At 41.7% G+C, this 22,324-nt stretch overlaps 1 protein-coding gene across 2 annotated transcripts in view; it reads left to right on the forward strand.

Moving 5' to 3' along the window:
* The window catches only part of stum (stum, mechanosensory transduction mediator homolog), a 39,245-nt gene extending 17,594 nt beyond the window's left edge, over nt 1–21,651 (forward strand). The window contains exons 2-4 of one of the 2 annotated variants that reach the window (XM_020455442.2): nt 2,446–2,625; nt 19,918–19,926; nt 20,465–21,651. In XM_020455442.2, the coding sequence (XP_020311031.1) occupies nt 2,446–2,625; nt 19,918–19,926; nt 20,465–20,499 (224 nt within the window). In that variant the 3' untranslated portion in view covers nt 20,500–21,651. The remainder of the gene's footprint in view (nt 1–2,445; nt 2,626–19,917; nt 19,927–20,464) is intronic. The other variant, XM_020455443.2, reaches the window with a different exon arrangement.
* The last annotated feature ends 673 nt before the right edge of the window (nt 21,652–22,324 follow it).

Consider the following 22,324-nt stretch of genomic DNA (forward strand, 5'->3'; position numbering starts at 1 on the left):
TCCATGGGAGGAGATGGCGTTGCGGAGCTGGTCTGAGTCTGCAGGGTCAGTCATCACCAGTTCGTACTATCAGACCTCAGGATAAGAACCAGATGCAGACAGTTACAAAAGTTTATTACAAAAACAGGGAGCAAATGACAGGTGAAGGGCAGGCAGACTCAGACCAGTAATCCAGAGCAGAGTCCGAAAGGTACAGAATGGCAGGAAGGCTCAGGGTCAGGGCAGGCAGAATAGTCAAATCTGGGAAAACTAGAAAACAGGGACTAGAGAGAAAAACACTGGTAGGCTTGACAAGACACACTGGCAACAGACAAACACAGGATAATGGGCAACACCTGGAGGGGGTGGAGACAAGCGAAACAGTGTGACAAAGATTATTGATTGAAATTCCACCAACAGTGGTTGGACTTTTATTTGTGTTTCTTGTCTTTACCTATTTTATTTGACTAGGAAAGTCAGTTAAGAAAAAATTATAATTTCCAACAATGGCGGGCAGTGGGTTAACTGCCTTGTTCAGGGACAGAACAAAATATTTGTACCTTGTCAGCTCAGGGATTTGATCTAGCAACCTTTCAGTTACTAGTCCAACACTCTAACCACTAGGCTACCTGCCACCCCGAATGTTTTGTTCTAATGACAGCTTTAACGATGTATGTTATTATAAGTGTCATTGCAGAAAGCTCTTACTATCTGTGACCACATGCTGTAGGGCAATTCCATGGTAACAGTGATGCTGACACTGAGATTTCTCACTTTAAAATGTATTCCAAACAAAACACCAATGATTGCAAATTTTAACAAACCATATAACTCTATGCACAAGGACTACTTTTAAAAATGTCCACTGAAAGTTTGACAAAAGCATATTTACTTAAGCAGTGCAGATGCAAAGTTTTCTGTGAAAATTGTTAAAAGTAGTCCTCGTGCATTGAATTGTATGGTATGTGGAATTGGCCTGTACTAATTAAATCTAATCAAAACAAATCAAATTGTATCTGTCACATGCTCCGAATACAACAGGAGTAGACCTTACTGAGATTAACCAACAATGCAGTTTTAAGGAAATGGAGTTAAGAAAATATTTACAAAATTAACTAAAGTAAAAAATGACACAATAAAATAAAAATAACGAGGCTATATACAGGGGTACCGGTACCATGTCAACACTGCGGGGGTACAGGTTAGTTGAGGTAATTTGTACATGTAGGTAGGGGTAAAGTGACTATGCATAGATAAACAGCAAGTAGCAGCAGTGTAAAACAAAAGGGATAAAAAGGGTTGTTTTGAGGCTAGGTGCAGTTTCTGGTCGTGGGGGGTACATTATAGAGTATATAAAACACAGGAAAATCTTGTTTTTGGCTGCACTGGGCCTGTCAGAGGATTTGTTGTTCATATTTATAATTACTGAGAGGAGACAATTTTGCATCATCTCTCACCATGGCATAATTTGATTATCTCTAGATCAGTATGGTATGGACGAATTTCCAGTAGGATATAACCTTGATCTGAAAAGGACAGCAATTAAGCAGCTTGTCAAGTCAGTCTGAAATCAACTGATCTGTCATGTTTATTCTCACATACATAACCCTCTAAATTATTTGGATGAAATCCTTATATCAATCAATTAAAGAGCATTTCACAAGTCTGTTAAGTATAGTTCTCCTAAATTAGATGTTGTGTAAAATTGAACCTACCATTCTGATGCAATTATGAAATGGTCTCATCTGAACAAGCCAAACTTGGCACAGGAACAGTGAACACAAGGACTGCTAGTCCCTTGCTGCTGTCTGTTGATTGTTGAGCTCTTTCCCTGTAAATCATGTTTATCTGCCTACAAAGGAAATGTGGAGGCTATTCTTAGCCTGATTGGCCCGTTTTAAAGGGAAAGGGAGGCAGATCTCTGGCAGTGTACTTACTCTGTGTCTCGTTGGAATCTCCAGTATGATTAATTGTATGTCTCATTTGATAAGCCAGATTCAAATTAAACATAGTGGGAAAATGGGAGAATATTTATTTGTTCACTTCCTTTGGATGTTTTTTTTTTTTTTTTTTTGCGAAAGTAACATTGATTTAGAGGCCTGGCATTTAACCATTGAGAATAGTTCAGATTCTGGAAACACTTCAAATAAATGACCCTGTATGAGGTTTGGTTCAGATCACCATAGGCACAAACATGCTCACTATACTGCCTCCATTGACCTCAACAGAGTAAACCAGCTGTGGTATACTTCAAGCGTATTATTGAACTTTTTCCTAATTGACTGGACAATGTTTTGGGCCATAAGTCAGTTTACATAGTGTTGCACTGCTGCATGTGAATTAATATTGTATTTGAAACTTCCTTTGACCTGTTCCCTCTCTCTTTGATCATCAGAGTCCTAATATTTTGTGTGTGTGTGTGTGTGTGTGTCCGTGCGCCTTTACACCTGCGTCTTCTCTCCGCAGGTACATTCGTGTCGGCCTTCACGGTGCTGTGTGGAGCGCGGACGGACCTGCCCGACCGCCACATGTGCTGTGTGTTCTGGCTGAACATCGCAGCAGCCTTCATCCAGATCCTCACGGCCATCGTCATGGTGGGCTGGATCATGAGTATATTCTGGGGCATGGACATGGTCATCCTGGCAAGTATGTGTCACTGTGTATCATGCCTTTAGACGTGATTGATTTCACTTTTGAAAGTCTATGTGTATAAAGCTTATTGTTGTTGATCACAGATCTATACAGGACATTTTTGAGCAGACCATCATAAGACGGGTCAGAAAAGGTCCAGAAAGGTCATATCGTACCCCACACATGCACTGAACACAGATTGTCAGCTGATGCCATTGGAGTGGTGTTATAGGTTGCCTAGATGCAGGCTGAACATATACACACATTCCTTTGTCCCCCCCTGTCAATAAAATGTCTAAACAGTAAAAGACACCGAGGTAGGACTGGAGCCTGGCCAGTAGGCCTTAAATCACCAATAAAAAGTTTGGACACACCTACTCATTCAAGGGTTTTTCTTTATTTTTACTATGTTTGACATTGCAGAATAATAGTGAAGACATCCAAACTATGAACTAACGCATGCGGTATCATGTAGTAACCAAACAAGTGTTAAACAAATCAAAATATATTTTATGTTTGAGATTCTTCAAAGTAGCCACCCTTTGATTTGATGACAGCTTTACACATCTTTGCATTCTCTCAACCAGCGTCATGAGGAATGCTTTTCTAACAGTCTTGAAGGAGTTCCCACATATGCTGAGCACTTGTTGGCTGCTTTTTCTTCACTCTGCAGTCCAAACTCTCATTCCTTCACTCTCATTCCAAACCATCTCAATTGGGTTGAGGTCGGGTGATTGTGGAGGCCAGGTCTTCTGATGCAGCTCTCCATTACTCTCCTTCTTTCTGATGCAGCACTCCCATTACTCTCCTTCTTGGTCAAATAGCCCTTACACAGCCTGGAGGTGTGTTGGGTCATTGTCCTGTTGAAAACAAATTATAGTCCCACTAAACACAAATCAGATAAGATGGCATATTGCTGCAGAATGCTGTGGTAGCCATGCTGGTTAAGTGTGCCTTGAAATCTAAATAAATCACAGACAGTGTCACCAGCAAAGTACCCCCACACCATCACACCTCCTCCATGCTTCACAGTGGGAACCACACATGCGGAGATCATTCGTTCACCTACTCTGCGTTTCACAAAGACACCGCGGTTGGAACCAAAAATCTTACATTTGGCCTCATCAGACCAAAGGACAGATTTCCACTGGTCTAATGTCCATTGCTCATGTGACTTGGCCCAAGCAAGTCTCTTCTTCTTATTGGTGTCCTTTAGTAGTGGTTTCTTTGCAGCAATTCGACCTTGAAGGCCTGATTCAAGCAGTCTCCTCTGAACAGTTGATGTTGAGATGTGTCTGTTACTTGAACTCTGTGAAGCATTTATTTGGGCTGCAATCTGAGCTGCAGATAACTATAATGAACTTGTCCTCTGCAGCAGAGGTACAGTGGTTCTTCCTTGAAAAGTTTTGAGCTTATGCCGTGACCGTTAGTGGTAGATGGTGGCATTCTGTCATTGCACCACACCATCACAAGGTGGAGTTAGAACGCTGATCTATCGGTAGTCTAAACTGTGGCAATTAATGGAGGCGTTTTCAGTCTGAGAGTCTCTCCTCTGGCACTAGAGTCCTGCATCAGGCAACAACCACAAAAACTGTTGGTGGTCCTGGAGTTAAGAGAGAACTTGGGTAAATACCAAAAAAATTAAAAATAATCATCTTTATTTAACCAGGTAGGCCAGTTGAGAACAAGTTCTCATTTACAACTGCGAACTGGCCAAGATAAATTAAACATAAACAAACATACAGTCAAACACACAAAAGAAAAGAAAAATAGAAAAATCTATGTACAGTGTGTGCAAATGTAGAAGAACAGGGAGGTAAGGCAATAAATAGGCCCTAGAGGCAAAAATAATTACAATTTAGCATTAAAACTGGAGTGATAGATATGCAGATGATGATGTGCAAGTAGAGATACTGGGGTGCAAAATAGCAAGAGGATAAGTAATAATATGGGGATGAGGTAGTCGGTGTACTATTTACAGGTACAGTGATCGGTAAGCTGCTCAGACAGCTGATGCTTAGAGAGGGAGGTATAAGACTCCAGCTTCAGAGATTTTTGCAATTCGTTAATTTCATTGGAAGCAGAGAACTGGAAGGCAAGGCGGCCAAAGGAAGTGTTGGCTTTGGAGATGACCAGTGCAATATACCTGCTGGAGCGCGTGCAACGGTTGGGTGTTGCTATGGTGACTAGTGAGCTGAGATAAGGCGGGGCTTTACATAGCAAAGACGTATAGATGATCTGGAGCCAGTGGGTTTGGCGACGGATATGTAGTGAGGGCCAGCCAACGAGAGCATACAGGTCGCAGTGGTGGGTGGTATATGGGGCTTTGGTGATAAAACGGATGGCACTGTGATAGACTACATCCAATTTGCTGAGTAGAGTGTTGGGGCTATTTTGTAAAGGGTGCGGGCAGCAATCGGTTGAAGAGCATGCACTTAGTTTTACTAGCATTTAAGAGCAGTTGGAGGCCACGGAAGGAGTGTTGTATGGCGTTGAATCTCGTTTGGGGGTTTGTTAGCACAGTGTCTAAAGAAGGGCCAGATGTATACAGAAGGGTGTTGTCTGCGTAGAGGTGGATCAGAGAATCACCAGCAGCAAGAGCGACATCATTAATATTTACAGAGAAAATAGTCAGCCCGAGAATTGAACCTTGTGGCACCCTCATAGAGGCTGCAGAGGTCCGGACAACAGGCCCTCCGATTTGACACACTGAACTCTATTTAACTCAATGGGGAAATTTCACTTGACATGTGGACTGCCGATTTTCCCAAAAATAGGCACGGTGGGCTTTTGGTTTCTCTCCAGCTAAAATCAGAAATTAATCATCTAAATATCAAACTGGCTACATTTACAAATTAGGAAGAAGAGAAGAATGTCTCACCGCATGTTCAAGAATGTCCTTTTATTTAACTAGGCAAGTCAGTTAAGAATAAATTCTTATTTACAATGACAGCCTAGGAGCAGTGGGTTAATTGCCTTGTTCAGGGGCAGAACAACAGATTTGTACCTTGTCTGCTCACAGATTCAATCTAGCAACCTTTCAGTTACTGGCCCAGCTCTCTAACCACTAGGCTACCTGCCACCCCACTTTACAATTGCTCACTTTCAGTTATTTGAAATAAAATAATCTCCAAAATATATATATATATTTTTTAAAGCCATAGAAAGTTGGTTTCACTTTCAGTTATAAAATAAATAAAACAAGGAACTTGTCTATTGGCCCCGCATTGAAGACCAAAATTGGTTACAAATATATACCACCATCTTTTGCACATGTAATTTTCTTTTCATTATGCATCCTTATTTACAAAGCTATCATTATTATTGTTATTATTATTAACCCTGCATTATAATTATATTAAAAGACCCTTAGATATTCTCAAAGAGCAAATTTGCCCTAACGTAAAATGCCCCTTAGATATGAATTTAGATTTCTCCAATCCTCTAAATGTAATTATTGGCTGAGAGTCACGTCATTGGCAGAGAATCAGGCGGCATTGGCGGGGTTGAAGATGGCGACGAACGATCCATGCCAGGCAAACATGCAGATGCTTATTTCAACTACATTTTAGTTGCAACAAGTTTTATCGGGATTAAATATACTGTCGGCCCACCGTAGGTGACATGAGTCTCACTAGTGTTCAGTAATGTGCTTTTAAAAGTGTTGTAGGTCTTTTATTTATTTATTTATTTATTTGTAACATTTATTTTACTACATGAAGGTCTACTTACTCTGCTGGCGTCTTGACCCAGTTTATGCCCTCATACATTTATACTCAGTTTTTCACAATTCCTGGCATTTAATCATAGTAAAAACTCCCCGTCTTAGGTCAGTTAGGATCACCACGTTATTGTAAGGATGTGAAATGTCAGAATAATAGTAGAGAGAATTATTTATTTCTACTTTTATTTCTTTCATCACATTCCCAATGGGTCAGAAGTTTACATACACTCAATTAGTATTTGGTAGCCTTGTGGTTGAAAAACAAGGTTTCATGACTCCAACCTATGTGTATGTAAACTTCCTTCTTCAACTGTATGTATGTATTTATTTATGTGGAAGCAGCAGCACACTTTAATTTTCGAGGTCAAATATCCCCGTAGGACAATAAATTGTATCATATCATATGTTCATGGACAGTGTTTTATGAGTTTTTCTTGACCACATGTCCTGTCCAGGAACACTCCTGTTCATAGAGGGTTGGTATGGTATTATAGTAACCCTCTGCCCCTGAACACTTTCCAGCCACAGCCCCAACAGATAGTTTTTTTGTGTGGTTTGACGGGTACCGTAATTATCTATCTCCCTCTCTCTTCATTGCTCACTGCAGATTGAATTGCATTGCTAAATGTGTTTTTATGAATGAGAATGTCAAAATACTAGAATTTTGGCTCCCATTGTGTATGAGTTACTTGGCGTATAGACCCCACTTAGCGTTTGTGGCTGGGACCTACTCTTTGTTACTATTTCTGTCGGCCCTGCAAGCTGTGTTGGCTGGAACCCTGTGGAGTACCAGCACTAGCCTACATTGCTACCATCATGCCGCACAAAGTTAAAGAAGGTTGGAGTAATGGAGAGGACAGTGTTTTGCTAACAGGTGCGTGATCTTTTAAATCAACAAGATGTCCAAGCAATTATTACAGCAACAGGAAAATTGCTTCAAATTATTTGTCCAAAACTGGTGGACTCAACTAACAAAAGAATGGGCGATCTGACCAGAGGTCCTAGACTTTAAGAACAGTTTGCAGTTCTTCCAGGAAGAGGTGTATGTCATGAAAGAGACTTGCAGCAAGATGACAACAAACTGTAAGTCCACGTGAGATGACAGAACTGTCTGTGAATCATTATAACAGGTGACTGGGAAAACAGACTATCGAGGGACAATCCAGGAGGAATAGCAATGTTGTGGAGAGTCTCCACTTGAGACCTGGATGGAGTCTAGGGACAAAGTGAGGAAAATTATCACCAGAAAGCTGCAGATGGATCATAGGAAGATTGAGGTGGATCGCGCCCACAGTTCTGAAAAACCGGTAACGAGCCCAGGTGACAGACCCAGGCCGATAGTGGTCAAGGTCCTAAGGTTCAAGGACAAGATGGCTGTTCTGGAGAGAGACAAGAACTTGAGAGGAACTAAAATCTTCCTCAACGAGGACTTCCCAGCTATAAAAGCTGCCAGGGGGTGTGGGGACATTGCTTACATCTGCTACGACAAGCTCATTGTCCACCCTCCCTCCCAAAAGCCTGGAATGACTGAGGGAGTCAAGCCCAACATCACACACACACACACACACATATATATATATATATATATATATATATATATATATATATATGTGCAATGCTTGATTGTGTGTGTGATGTTAACAGGGAGGACTATTTTCTGCATGACCTGAACATTGACTGGTTAGCAACTAGCTATCCTCTCGATAGGAAGCTTCTAACTGTGACTAAAGCCTATAATATGACCCAGGTTATCGCTCACTCGACTAGAGTGCATACCAATAGTGTTGGATCTGTGACATCCACTTGTATTGATCATATCTTAGCACGGGACGCAACGTCATCATAGCGCCGATCCATCATGACTGGTCTGCTGATATAATTCCGTCCGATGTGCCCTCAACTGGCCTTTGCCGGACGTCGGGGACACCCTTCTCCTAAAGCTAGCACCAGTTAGCCTCGAGACAGGCGCATCTCCCGGCTAGCGTAGTAACGACTACCTAACGGCTTCCCTGTTTCATCTATTTCTGTTCACTGGACCCTATGATGACTTGGCTACATAGCTGATGCCTGCTGGACTGTTCATTAATCACTGTACTCCATTTAGTTTATTTTGTTTATCTGTCAGCCTCGAACTCAGGCCCTGTGTGAAGTTAACTGACCCTCTCTGCCTATTCATCGCCATTTTACCTGTTGTTGTTGTCAGCCGATTAGCTGTTGTTGTCTTACCCATTGTTGTCTTAGCTAGCTCTCCCAATCAACACCTGTGATTGCTTTATGCCTCACTTTATGTCTCTCTCTAATGTCAATATGCCTTGTATACTGTTTAGGGTAGTTATCATTGTTTGTTTTACTGCAGAGTCCCTAGTCCCACTCAACATGCCGCAGATAGCTCTTTTGTCCCACCTCCCACACATGCGGTGACCTCACCTAGCATAACTAGTGCCTCCAGAGATGCAACCTCTCTTATCGTCACTCAATGCCCAGGTTTACCTCCACTGTACCCGCACCCTACTGTACATTATGCCCTGAATCTATCCTACCACGCCCAGAAATCTGCTCCTTTTATTCTCTATTCACAACGCACTAGACAACCAGTTCTGATAACCTTTAGCCGTACCCTCATCCTACTCCTCCTCTGTTCCTCGGGTGTAGAGGTTAACCCAGGACCTGTGTGTCCCCAGGCGCTCTCATTTGTTGACTTCTGTAACCGTAAAAGCCTTGGTTTCATGCATGTTAACATCAGAAGCCTCCTCCCTAAGTTTGTTTTACTCACTGCTTTAGCACACTCCGCCAACCCTGATGTCCTTGCCATGTCTGAATCCTGGCTTAGGAAGGCCACCAAAAATTCAGACATTTCCATCCCCAACTACAACATTTTCCATCAAGATAGAACTGCCAAAGGGGGAGGAGTTGCAATCTACTGCAGAGATAGCCTACAAAGTTCTGCCATACTTTCCAGGTCTATGCCCAAACAGTTCAAGCTTCTAATATAAAAAATTACTGCTCCCAGCTGTGCCCTGGACACCATATGTGTATTAATTGCCACCCATCTATCTTCAGAGTTCGTTCTGTTAGGTGACCTAAACTGGGATATGCTTAACACTCCGGCCGTCCTACAATTTAAGCTAAATGCCCTCAATCTCACACAAATGATCAAGGAACCCAGCTACAATCTGTAAACATGGGCACCCGCATATATATTATCCTGACCAACTTGCTCTCCAAATACACCTCTGCTGTCTTCAATCAGGATCTCAGCGATCACTGCCTCATTGCCTGCATCCGTGATGGGTTCGCGGTCAAACGACCACCCCTCATCACTGTGCCTAAAACACTTCTGTGAGCAGGCCTTTCTAATCTACCTGGCCCAGGTATCCTGGAAGGATATTGACTTCATCCCGTCAGTAGAGGATGCCTGGTTGTTCTTTAACAGTAATTTCCTCACCATCTTAAATAAGCCGGCCCTTTTCAAAAAATGTAGAACTAAGAACAGATATAGCCTTGGTTCACTCCAGACCTGACTGCCCTCGATCAGCACAAAAACATCCTCTGGCGTACTGCACTAGCATCGAATAGTCCCTGTGATATGCAACTTTTCAGGGAAGTCAGGAACAGACAGAAATTTGCATCCTATAGCTCTAACTCCAAAAGGTTTTGTGACACTGTAAAGTCCATGGAGAATAAGAGCACCTCTTCCCAACACTGTCACCATCGATAAAACCACGATAATCAAGAATTTCAATAAGCATTTCTCTACGGCTGGCCATGCTTTCCTCCTGGCTACCCCAACCCCGGCCAACAGCTCTGCACTCCCCACAGCTACTTGCCCAAGCCTCCCCAGCTTCTCCTTCACCCAAATCCAGATAGCTGATGTTCTCAAAGAACTGCAAAACCTGGACCCGTACAAATCAGCTGGGCTAGACAATCTGGACTCTCTCTTTCTAAAATTATCCACCGCCATTTTTGCAACCCCTATTACTTGTCTGTTCAACCTCTCTTTCATATCGTCCGAGATTCCTAAAGATTGGAAAGCTACCGTGGTCATCCCCCTGTTCAAAGGGGGTAACACTCTAGATCCAAACTGTTACAGACCTATATCCAACTGTTACAGACCTATATCCATTGACCATTTGGAATCCCACCGTACCTTCTCTGCTGTACAATCTGATTTCCAAGCTGGTCACAGGTGCACCTCAGCCACGCTCAAGGTCCTAAATGATATCATAACCGCCATCGATAAAAGACTACTGTGCAGCCGTCTTCATCGACCTGGCCAAGGCTTTCGACGCTGTCAATCGCTGTATTCTTATCGGCAGACTCAACAGACTTGGTTTCTCAAATGACTGCCTCGCCTGATTCACCAACTACTTCTCAAATAGAGTTCAGTGTGTCAAATTGGAGGGCCTGTTGTCCGGAACTCCGGCAGTCTCTATGAGTGTACCACAGGATTCAATTCTTGGGCCTACTCTTTTCTCTGTATATATCAACGATGTCGCTCTTGCTGCGGGTGATTCCTTGATCCAACTCTATGCAGATGACACCATTCTGTAAACAGCTGGCCCTTCTTTGGACACTGTGTTAACAAACCTCCAAACGAGTTTCAATGCCATACAACACTCCTTCCGTGGCCGCCAACTGCTCTTCAATGCTAGTAAATCTAAATGCATGCTCTTCAACCCGCCCGCCCACCCAACATCACTACTTTGCTTTGTTCCCGGGACAATGTGGACTGTGCTGACTTTCAATGTTGCAACTGCTTGCGGAGGACTACAGGAGCGAAGTGGCTACTCTTAGCAAGCAAGTAGCAAACCTGCACAAACTGCCAGGGAATCCACGCACGCCTACTTTTTCATTTTCTTCCACCCCAGTAGCCGGATGCCGCTCTGGTGGAAGTTTCGCCCCCAGGTCGGCTCTCCACAGCCGACTGGCCGGTGCTCAGCAGGGTTCTATCCTCGAAGGGGTCTCCACCTTCCCTGGAGAACAGAGCTGTTCTCGACCCAACCAATCAGCCATGGAGGTAAGTCACTCACTGTGGAAGTCGAAGAAGGCATCCTTTGTCATCGGGGTCTCCTCGGAGATGTTCAACCCTGATATGATACAGAGCAGAAACAGTTTTGCCGCCCTGGATCCAGAGGTTCCTGCGCTTTCTTCCTTGGGGGATTCCCATTCAAGATCGGATCCTGGGGTACCTGCGTCTTCGTCCTCGGTTCTGTCTCCCTCTCCGGTGGCTTCTACCTCAGGTTCAGTTCCTCTGAGCTCCCACCCTCATCAGACCGTGAGGCTGCCTGAGAGAGCAGCCCATTCAACATCACCAGCTGTCATCATACGCAGCTTTATGGTGAGAAACATCTCGGTTCCCAAGGCAAAAACTCTGTGCTACCCAGAAGCACGAGTACAGGACATAACAAGGCTGCTTCCGACTGTTCTACCACAGATGCCGGGAGCTGACACTGTCATAGTCCATGTTGGGTCAAACGACATCTGAAAACTGATTTTAAAAACTAATTTTAGTATTAAAAGACTCCAAAAAACGGCCAATCATTTCAAGTCCAGGGTTGCGGGTGTAAAAGACTCAGCAGACTGTTGGCATTACATATCTGGCTAAAATATTATTGTAGCTCTGCTGGAGTCACTTTTATAGATAACTTTGACACCTTCTGGAAACAGAAGATACTCCACAGGAATGACAGAGTCCATCCAAATCATCGTGGCTCCTGGACTCTGGCCACACATTTCAAGGCTGTGTTGAAACTATGACTAAACTAAACTTTTCAATGATCCAAGTCCAGCTCAGTTAATCCCTACCATTGTGACAATGAGTCGTCATAATGCTGCGTTATGATTATTATTTTATGTGCCCCTAATTGCACCGAATACCTCTGTTTATCCTACAGCTATTGTATGCTTTAAACATGAGCCTATGAACCAGAGTTACACTGTTAGCACTTAGGCAGTATGCCCTAGTAGGAAGACCACTTAGTGCAGGGTGAGCTGCACAATCAGCTCCAATATAAATAACATGAGCAAGTCTACTTCTGATAAGCTTCCCAGTAAAGCATTCAAAACAATCAAGCAACCCAGAAAAGTGCTAGAAAATAGCTCATATTAACATATGCAGCCTGAGAAACGGAGTCCATGAACTCAATAACTTGCTTGTAACAGATAAAATGCATCTCTGAAACTCACTTAGATAATACCTTTGATGATACAGTGGAAGCATACATGGTTATAACCTCTGCCGAAAAGACAGAAATGGCAACGGGGGCGATGTTGCGATCTATATTCAGAACCACATTCTTGTAAAGCTTAGAGACGATCTATTGTTAAATACTTTTGAAGTAATATGGCTGCAGGTTCATATGCCTCACATGAAGCCCATTCGTGTTGGAAGCTGCTGTAGACCACCGTCAGGAGACACTGTGGCCCCATCCGAGGATCACATCTTTACAAATGCTGCATACATTTGCTTTAAAGCAGTATCCAAATCCATAGGATGTAGTGATCACAATATAATAGCCATATCTAGGAATACCAAAGTTCCAAAGGCTGGGCCTAATATAGTGTATAAGAGGTCATACAAGAAGTTTTGTAGTGATTCATGTGTTGATGATGGAAATCATTTTTGCTGGTCTGTGGTGTGTAATGAGGAGCAACCAGATGCTGCACCTGACACATTTATGAAATTGCTTATTCCAGTTATTAATAAGCACACACCCATTAAGAAAATTACTGTAAAAACTGTTAAATCTCCTTGGATTGATGAGGAATGTAAAAATTGTATGGTTGATAGGGATGAGGCAAAAGGTATGGCAAATAAGTCTGGCAGCCCAGCTGAATTGGCAAATGGACTGCAAATTAAGAAATCATATGACTAAACTAAATAAATAGAAAAATAAACTATACTATGAAAAAAAACAGCTATATAACAATTATAGTAAAAAGCTTTGGGGCACTTAATTGAAATGTTGGGGATAAAAAGGCAACTCGGCTCCATCATTCATTGAATTAGATGGCTCATTCATCACACAGCCCACTGATATTGGCAACTAATTTAATGCCTTTTTCATTGGCAAGATAAACAAACTTAGGGATGACATGCCAGCAACAAAGCTGATACTATACATCCAAGTATAGTTGACTACATTTTGAAAGACAAGAGTTGTACTTCTGAATTCCATAAAGTCTGCGTGGAAGAGGTGAAAAAAGTGTTGTTGTCTATTAGAGGTAGACCGATTATGATTTTTCAACGCCGATACCGATTATTGGAGGACCAAAAACCCCGATACCGATTAATCTGCCGATTTAAAAGAAAATGTATTTATTTGTAATAATGACAATTACAACAATACTGAATGAACACTTTTATTTTAACTTAATATAATACATCAATCAAATCAATTTAGCCTCAAGTAAATAATGAAACATGTTCAATTTGGTTTAAATAATGCTCGTTAAGTGTTGGAGAAGATAGTAAAAGTACAATATGTGCCATGTAAGAAAGCTAACGTTTAAGTTCCTTGCTCAGAACATGAGAACATATGAAAGCTGGTGGTTCCTTTAAACATGAGACTTCAATATTCCAAGATAAGAGGTTTTAGGTTGTAGTTAATATTGTATTTATAGGACTATTTCTCTCTATACTATTTGTATTTCATATACCTTTGACTATTGGATGTTCTTATAGGCACTTTAGTATTGCCAGTGTAACAGTATAGCTTCCGTCCCTCTCCTCACCCCTACCTGGGCTCGAACCAGGAACACAACAGCCACCCTCGAAGCATCGTTACCCATCACTCCACAAAAGCCGCGGCCCTTGCAGAGCAAGGGGAACAACTACTCCAAGTCTCAGAGCGAGTGACGTTTGTAACTCTATTAGCGCATACCCCGCTATCTAGCTAGCCATTTCACATCGATTACACCAGCCTAATCTCGGGAGTTGATAGGCTTGAAATCATAAACAGCACAATGCTTGAATCATTGCGAAGAGCTGCTGGCAAATGCACGAAAGTGCTGTTTGAATGAATGCTTACGAGCCCGCTGCTGCCTACCACCGCTCAGTCAGAATGCTCTATCAAATATCAAATCATAGACTTAATTATAACATAATAACACACAGAAATACGAGCCTTAGGTCATTAACATGGTAAAATCCGGAAACTATCATTTTGAAAATAAAACATTTATTATTTTAGTGAAATACGGAACCATTCCGTATTTTATCATAAGTATAAATATTCTTGTTACATTGCACAACCTTCAATGTTATGTCATAATTACGTAAAATTCTGGCGAATTAGTTTGCAACGAGCCAGGCGGCCCAAACTGTTGCATATACCCTGACTCTGCGTGCAATGAAGGCAAGAGAAGTGACACAATTCCCCTAGTTTAATATTGCATGCTAACATTAATTTATTTTAACTAGTTATTCAGGTTTAAAAATATATAATACTGTGTATTGATTTTAAGAAAGGCATTGATGTTTATGGTTAGGTACATTCGTGCAACGATTGTGCTTTTTTCGCAAATGCGCTTTTGTTAAATCATCCCCTTTGGCGAAGTTGGCTGTCTTTGTTAGGAAGAAATAGTCTTCACAGTTTGAAAATTACTGAGGATAATAGCAGACGATATTGCCTCTCCTATTTGCCACATCTTCAATTTAAGCCTACTAGAAAGTGTGTGCAACTCAGGCCTGGAGGGAAGCTAAAGTCACTCCGCTATTCAAGAATAGTAAAGCCCCCTGGCTCAAATAGCCGACCAATCAGCTTGTTACCAACCTTAGTAAACTTCTGGAAAAAATGGTGTTTGAACAGATACAATGCTATTTCACAGTAAACAAATTGACAACAGACTTTCAGCACGCTTACAGGGAAGGACACTCAACAAGCACAGCACTTACACAAATGACTGATGATTGGCTGAGAGAAATTGATGATAAAATGATTGTGGGGGCTGTCTTATTAGACTTCAGTGCAGCTTTTGACATTATTGATCATAGTCTGCTGCTGGAAAAATGTATGCGTTTTGGCTTTACACCCCCTGCTATAATGTAGATAAAGCATTACACAGAGGGTGTTCTTAAATGGAATTCTCTCAAGCATAATCCAGGTAGAATCAGGAATTCCCCAGGGTAGCTGTTTAGGCCCCTTGCTTTTTTCAATCTTTACTAAGACATACCACTGACTTTGAGTAAAGCCAGAGTGTCTACTTATGCGGATGACTCAACACTATACATGTCGGCTACTACAACGACTGAAATGACTGCAACACTTAACAAAGAGTTGCAGTTAATTTCGGAGTGGGTGGCAAGAAATAAGTTAGTCCTAAATATTTCAAAAACTTAAAGCATTGTATTTGGGACAAATCATTCACTAAACCCTAAACCTCAATTAAATCTTGTAATGAATAATATGGAAATTTAGCAAGTTGAGGTGACTAAACTGCTTGGAGTAACCCTGGATTGTAAACTGTCATGGTCAAAGCATATTGATTGGGAAAGTATGTCCATAATAAAGCACTGCTCTGCCTTCTTAACAACACTATCAACAAGGCAGGTCCTACAGGCTCTAGTTTTGTTGCACCTTGACTACTGTTCAGTCGTGTGGTCAGGTGCCACAAAAAAGGACTTAGGGAAATTGCAATTGGCTCAGAACAGGGCAACACGGCTGGCCCTTGGATGTACACATGTACACAGAGAGCTAACATTAATAATATGCATGTCAATCTCTCCTGGCTCAAAGTGAAGGAGAGATTGACTTCATCACTACTTGTATTTATGTTGAATGCACCATGCTGTCTGTTTGAACTACTGGCACACAGCTTGGACACCCTGTCACTCCCTGACCTTAGAAATCCTGTTTATGTCTCTATTTTGGTTTGGTCAGGGTGTGAGTTGGGGTGGGTATTCTATGTTCTATGTTTTCTATTTCTTTGTGTTTGGCCGGGTGTGGTTCTCAATCAGAGGCAGCTGTCTATCGTTGTCTCTGATTGAGAACCATACTTAGGTAGCCTTTTTTTCCACCTGTCTTTGTGGGAAGTTAACTTTGTTTAGGGCACATAGCCTTTAGCTTCACGGTTTGTTTTGTAGTGTTTATTGTTTTGTTCGGCGTCTTGTTTCTAAATAAAGGAATATGTACGCTCATCACGCTGCACCTTGGTCCTCCTCCTTCAACAGCCATGACACACCCATACTTACCCCACATGACATGCCACAAGAGGTCTCTTCACAGTCCCCAAGTCGAGAACAGACTATGCGAGGTGCACAGTACTACATAGACCCATGACTACATGGAACTCTATCACACATCAAGTAACTAATGCTTGCAGTAAAATTAGATTTAAAAAAACTGATAAAAACACATTGTGGAACAGAGGAGACTATGAAGCAACACAAACATAGGCACAGACACATGCATACACATGAATATAGTACTGTAGATATGTGGGAGTGGTGGAGTAGGGGCCTGAGGGCACATAGTGTGTTGTGAATGTATTGTCATGTTTTTAAAATTGTATACACTGCCTTAATTTTGCTGGACCCCAGGGAGAGTAGCTGCTAATGGTGATCCACAATAAATACAAATACAACTCTTCAGAACTTTGAAAAAGAGCAATATCTGTTCCCATTGGCTGCGGTGACCATAACATTGAGGCAATAACAAGGAAAGCCAAAGTGCCAAAGGTTGGGCCTAAAGTAATTTATAAGAGATCATACAAAAAAAATTCTCAGGACTCTTTTGTTGAAAATGTAAAAAATGTATGTTGGTCTGATGTGTATGAGGAAGTGAATCCAGATGCAGCACTGGAGGTATTTGTAAAATGATTAATTTCATTTGTTGACAAGCATCCACCTGTTAAGAAATGAACTGTGAGAACTGTTAGAGCCCTCTGGATTGATGATGTATTGAACAATTGCGCCACTCAGGAGCCAAAAACTTATAATAATGAAAGAAAAGGATTGCTGTTTTGAATTTGGACAAGTTAGTGTGGGAGAAGTGGAATAACTAATGTTATCCATCAATAATGATAAGCCACAAGGTATAGACAACCTTGATGGGAAACGAATGAGAATGGAACTGTAGCAGATTGTATTGCCACCTCTATTTGCTATATCTTTAACCAAAGCCTAATGGAGTGTGTGTGTCCACAGGCTTGGAAGGAAGCTGAAGTAATTCCACTACCTAAAAATAGTAAAGCACCCTTTGCTTGCTCTAGCAGCTGCCCAATCAGTTTGCTGCCTGCTCTTAGTACGATGATGGAGAGAATTATGTTTGACCAAATACAATGCTATTTTTCAGAGAACATGTTAACTACTGACTTTCAGCATGCTTATAGAGAAGGGCACTCCACTTGTACTGCACTGACTCAAATGACTGATGATTGGTAACAATAAAAGGATAATACGATAATTGGAGATGTATTATTAGATTTCAGTACAGCCTTTGATGTTATTGATCATGTTGTTATAGAAAAAACTTGCATGCAATAGCTTTACATCACCTGCCATCACATGGTTGTAGAGTTATTTATCCAATAGAAACCAGAGAGTGTTCTTCAATGGGAGCTTCTCTTACATCAGATATGTACAGTGCGATGTACCTCATGGCAGTTGCCTTGGGCCGTTACTCTTCTCTATTTTTACAAATGATTTGCCACTGGTCTTACACAAAGCTAAAATGACTATGTATGTGGATTATTCCACTCTCTGCATGTCAGCACCCAAAGCCAGTGAGCTCACTGAAATGTTAAACAAGGAGTTACAGTCAGTATCAAAATGGGTGATTAATATAAGCTGGTCTTAAATACATCTAAAACTAAACACATTGTATATGGTTCAAAACATTCTCTAAGACCTAAACCTCAACTGGAGTTGTGTGTAAAGAGTGTGAGCATTGAGGAAGCTAAACTCTGAGGTATAACATTGGATGTCAATTATCAATTCATTTTGACAAAGTTGTTGTGAAGATGTGGATGGGTATGTCTGTTATAAAAAATATGTTCTGTGTTTTTGACACAAAAGTCATCTGTACGAGTTGTTCAGGCTCTGGTCTGCTCCCATCTTGATTACTGTCCGATAATATGGTCAAGTGCAGCAAAGGAAGCAAGGCTGCAGCTGGCTCAAAACAGAGCAGCACGCCTTGCCCTTAACTGCACATACAGAACTAACATCAACAACGTGCATGCCAGTCTTTCCTGGTTGAGGGTTGACGAGCGATGAACTGCTTCTCATCTAGTTTTTATGATAAGTATTCATGTAATGAAATTCCAGATTGCCTGCATAATCAAATAACATTCACCCATACCCCACAAGACCTGCCACCAGGGGTCTCTTCAGACACCCATACATACCCCACAAGACCTGCCACCAGGGGTCTCTTCACAGTCCCCAAGTCCAAAATGAATTCACGGCAACACACAGTATTATACAGAACAATGATCGCATGGAATTCCTTTCATGTCCAATTACTCAAGCAACTAGCAAAATGACCTTTAAAAAAATACTAAACAACATCTCATAGAACGGTAGGGACTTTGAGGGGACTTTGAGGGGACACACAAACACACACACATCGTTTGTTGTTGTTGTATTGTTTGTATTATTATTATTTATACATTGTTGTTGTACATGTAATATTTTTATATTATTGTACCCTACATGGCCAAAAAGTATATGGACACCCCTTCAAATGACTAAATGTAGCTATTTCAGCCGAACCGGTTACTGACAGGTGTATAAATCCGAGCACACAGCAATGCAATCGCCATAGACAAACATCGGCAGTAGAATGGTCTGTACTGAAGACCTCAGTGACTTTCAACGTGGCACCGTCATAGGATGCCACCTTTCCAGCAAGTCCTGGACAACTTTAAGTGCTGTTATTGTGTATTTTACATTTGTGTGCCTGTCCTTGTCTATCAGTGTATCAGTGTTTTGTTACTTGTCATGTTCTGTGTTTTTTGTGGACCCCAGGAATAATAGCTTCTGCCTCTGCAAAAGATAGTGGGGACCCAAATAAACAAACAAACCCTGTTCTTCCCCTTGCACTCTCTTGTGTCTGCTTTATGTTATCACTTGAGTCAGTATTTTATTCAAATGAGGCTACATTAGCTACATAGTTCTTTCTCCCCATGGATCCCACTGATATTTCTTAGATATATATCTTGGATTACATTATTATAGTTATCTCCCTCCGAGCCACATAAGGGGATGGATTCATTGGAATCATGACAATTACTATTGTTTGCCTAGAGAAGAGGTCTTTGTCAAGATAACAGTGTGGTATTAATTGCTCTGTGTGTGGGAGGGAAAGACTGCTCCCAGAACACTGTTGAGCATTTTCATGCTGTTATTATCAACCCTGTTATTGAATCTAACCACTGAGCTCTGGGTCCTATCTTCTGTCTCGTCTTCTTTCCATATCAAAGAGGGATGTTTTTCGACCGTGCTTCTCACTATAATAGTCTTTATCAGAACATCTCCTGGAACACGATGTGCCACTGTGCAGTACACCTGTAGCTTGTCATGGTTTCAAAACTAATTTCTCTTGTTTTGTTTTTCTTTGCTTGTCCTCCTAAACGGATGAAAGTTTCTGATGGTACGTACTGTGTGTGTAGTACTACACAGTCTCTGTGTTTCCACCAACATGTTGCTGCCTCCTCTCACTCGCTGCCACCACTGCTTTTTTTCCTGTTCATCCCACCACCTCCCTTCTGGCTGTCTCTCACACTGTTCGGCTTTGTTGTCCTCCATCATGCTCGTTATACCGGGCGTCATTGGCAGGACCGGAATGGAAAAATAGCTGGGAGTGCCCTGAATGTCCTCAGCACTGTCCCTGACTCCGTCACAGCATGCTTTGCAACTAGCAGCATCACAGATCAGAGAGCACGCAATACTCTCAGCAGTGCATGTCTGGGAAGATTTTTCAATAAGATTCTTCAGTATAGATTCAAATGTCGTTCTCTTATATATTAAGGTTTCACTATTAAGCATTTTCCAGCTTGCTGCATGGCTTTACTCAGTTTGCTCAGGCTATTCAGGGCTCACCTGCACCGTTGCACTCAATGTGTTCAGGTGGTGTGTTCACCAGTCTACTTATCGACCTGTAACCTCACTGTGTCCTGTCTCTCCTCCAGGCTATAGGGATCAGGGGGTTCCCCAGCAGGTTTGAGCCCAGCTAAACGTTAAGCCTGGATGTGCAGTTGTCTCCTAGCATCCCCCCGGCCAACTGGGGCAGAGAAAGAGCTGCGAGGAGGCCTCACCACTGGGCGGGGAGCCAAGGCAGGATGATAGTCACAGGCTTAACCCTACCCTACCTACTGTACCGTATCGCCTACTGCTACAACTGCTGCTGCTCCACTTCACAGCTCATTTGTAGAATGAGGAGCACGTCAATATCGATGGAAAGACGTTTTCTACACCCCGAAGCGTCCTGTGAAAATAGAGAATATAACACAATAGAATATAAATATGTGCCAACTGTATGTACAGTACTGTACCATGTGCTAAGGACTATCTATCCTGTCTGGGGCAAAATTCAGTGTTCAGTGTTTTTTATGAAAAAGTGAAATGTGCAGTTTATTCCTTTTGTGTATATTATCAGCTGTTTAACCACTCACTTGACTAGTAGACTTCAATAGTCTGAAGATGGTATCAGTGTCTGTTAAGCCCTCCACGATTGTATAGGGTGTGATGTTATTAAGACTTATGGCAAGTGGAGATTATCTTGTTTTATATACAGTAATATTCTGCATGGATACCTTGTGTATCATTCTTCAGATATGTCTATCATATTTAAACTACTCTCATCACACACAGACATTAATAGCCTTCTGTGACTTTGTATGACTATTCATTGGTTGTTGTTTTTGTGAAACATCAATGTTTTGTTCACTAAATCCTTCTGGGCCAGTTGCCATAGATACTGTCCATTTTAAGCAAGTATCTTTGTGTGCACGTGGAGCTGAAGTGAAGGTAATTGGTACAAGTTATGGCAGGAGGAGACACGGCTACAGTGACCAGTGGTGCTGTATGAACCATTTAAATGGTGGGATTTTAAAGATAGAAATAATAGAACAATAGACATATACCGTAGATTATAGCATAAGCTTTGATGGTGTTTAAAGATTGGATTGTGAAGAGTATGACATCCTCATTGGAGACTGCCATTACTTTCACAAAGAGAGATATTCAATGGATTTGTGAAATGTCAAGACCACTTAACTGTTATCCAATTTGCCCCCCAAAAACTGTAAAATCACATTGGTGTACAGAACAGCAAAAATAAGTGTCACCCTCAATAAACAAAGTATGTAATGAACAACTCTGTGTTTGTACTGAATTTTGTTCAAGGTTTAAAAGGCTTTCTCTTGTCCTGATCGGTCAGAGCTGTTGCTAGGCCATTCCCATTGAACCGGCTATTTTTTTTCCTCATATGCAGATCTATTGTGGAGATGTTTCTGGTACTTCTCCACTTGCAATGGCAACATCACTTGAACAAAAGGTGCCATTGAGGGACACAGGCTTTGAGAGAGGGGAGGATAGCGATGGCCAGGGAGGGGTCAGCGATTGTGCTGAGCAGGAGAGATGATAGAGACAAAGCTGACTGCGTGCTCTCGTCGTCAGGGCAGAGCTCAAAGGTATTAGGAAACCGTATGACTTGTCATGGGTGGGCAGACTTTGCCTCACAGTTGTCCTAAGATATATTGTCTAAGGTATAATAAGGAATTTACATAAAGAAATGTGTATTTTGTGTCTCGGATGTTATTATTCCACATGCAACCAGACTGAAAACACATTTCAGGATGATATGGATGTAGCATGCAGGATAATGGTTGTCCTTGGATGTCCTCTCTATCTCTGTTCCATAACAGCAGACAGACAGACATCATCTCTTTTGAGTCAACAGTAAAAAGGCTATTGTTACTGTATTTGTCCTTTAAATGTGTCTCAGTGGAATTCCCTCCCTTTGATAGCAGGCTAATGGATCCCTTTTC

This window comes from Oncorhynchus kisutch, linkage group LG21 (assembly GCF_002021735.2).
Source record: "Oncorhynchus kisutch isolate 150728-3 linkage group LG21, Okis_V2, whole genome shotgun sequence".
NCBI lineage: Eukaryota > Metazoa > Chordata > Actinopteri > Salmoniformes > Salmonidae > Oncorhynchus > Oncorhynchus kisutch.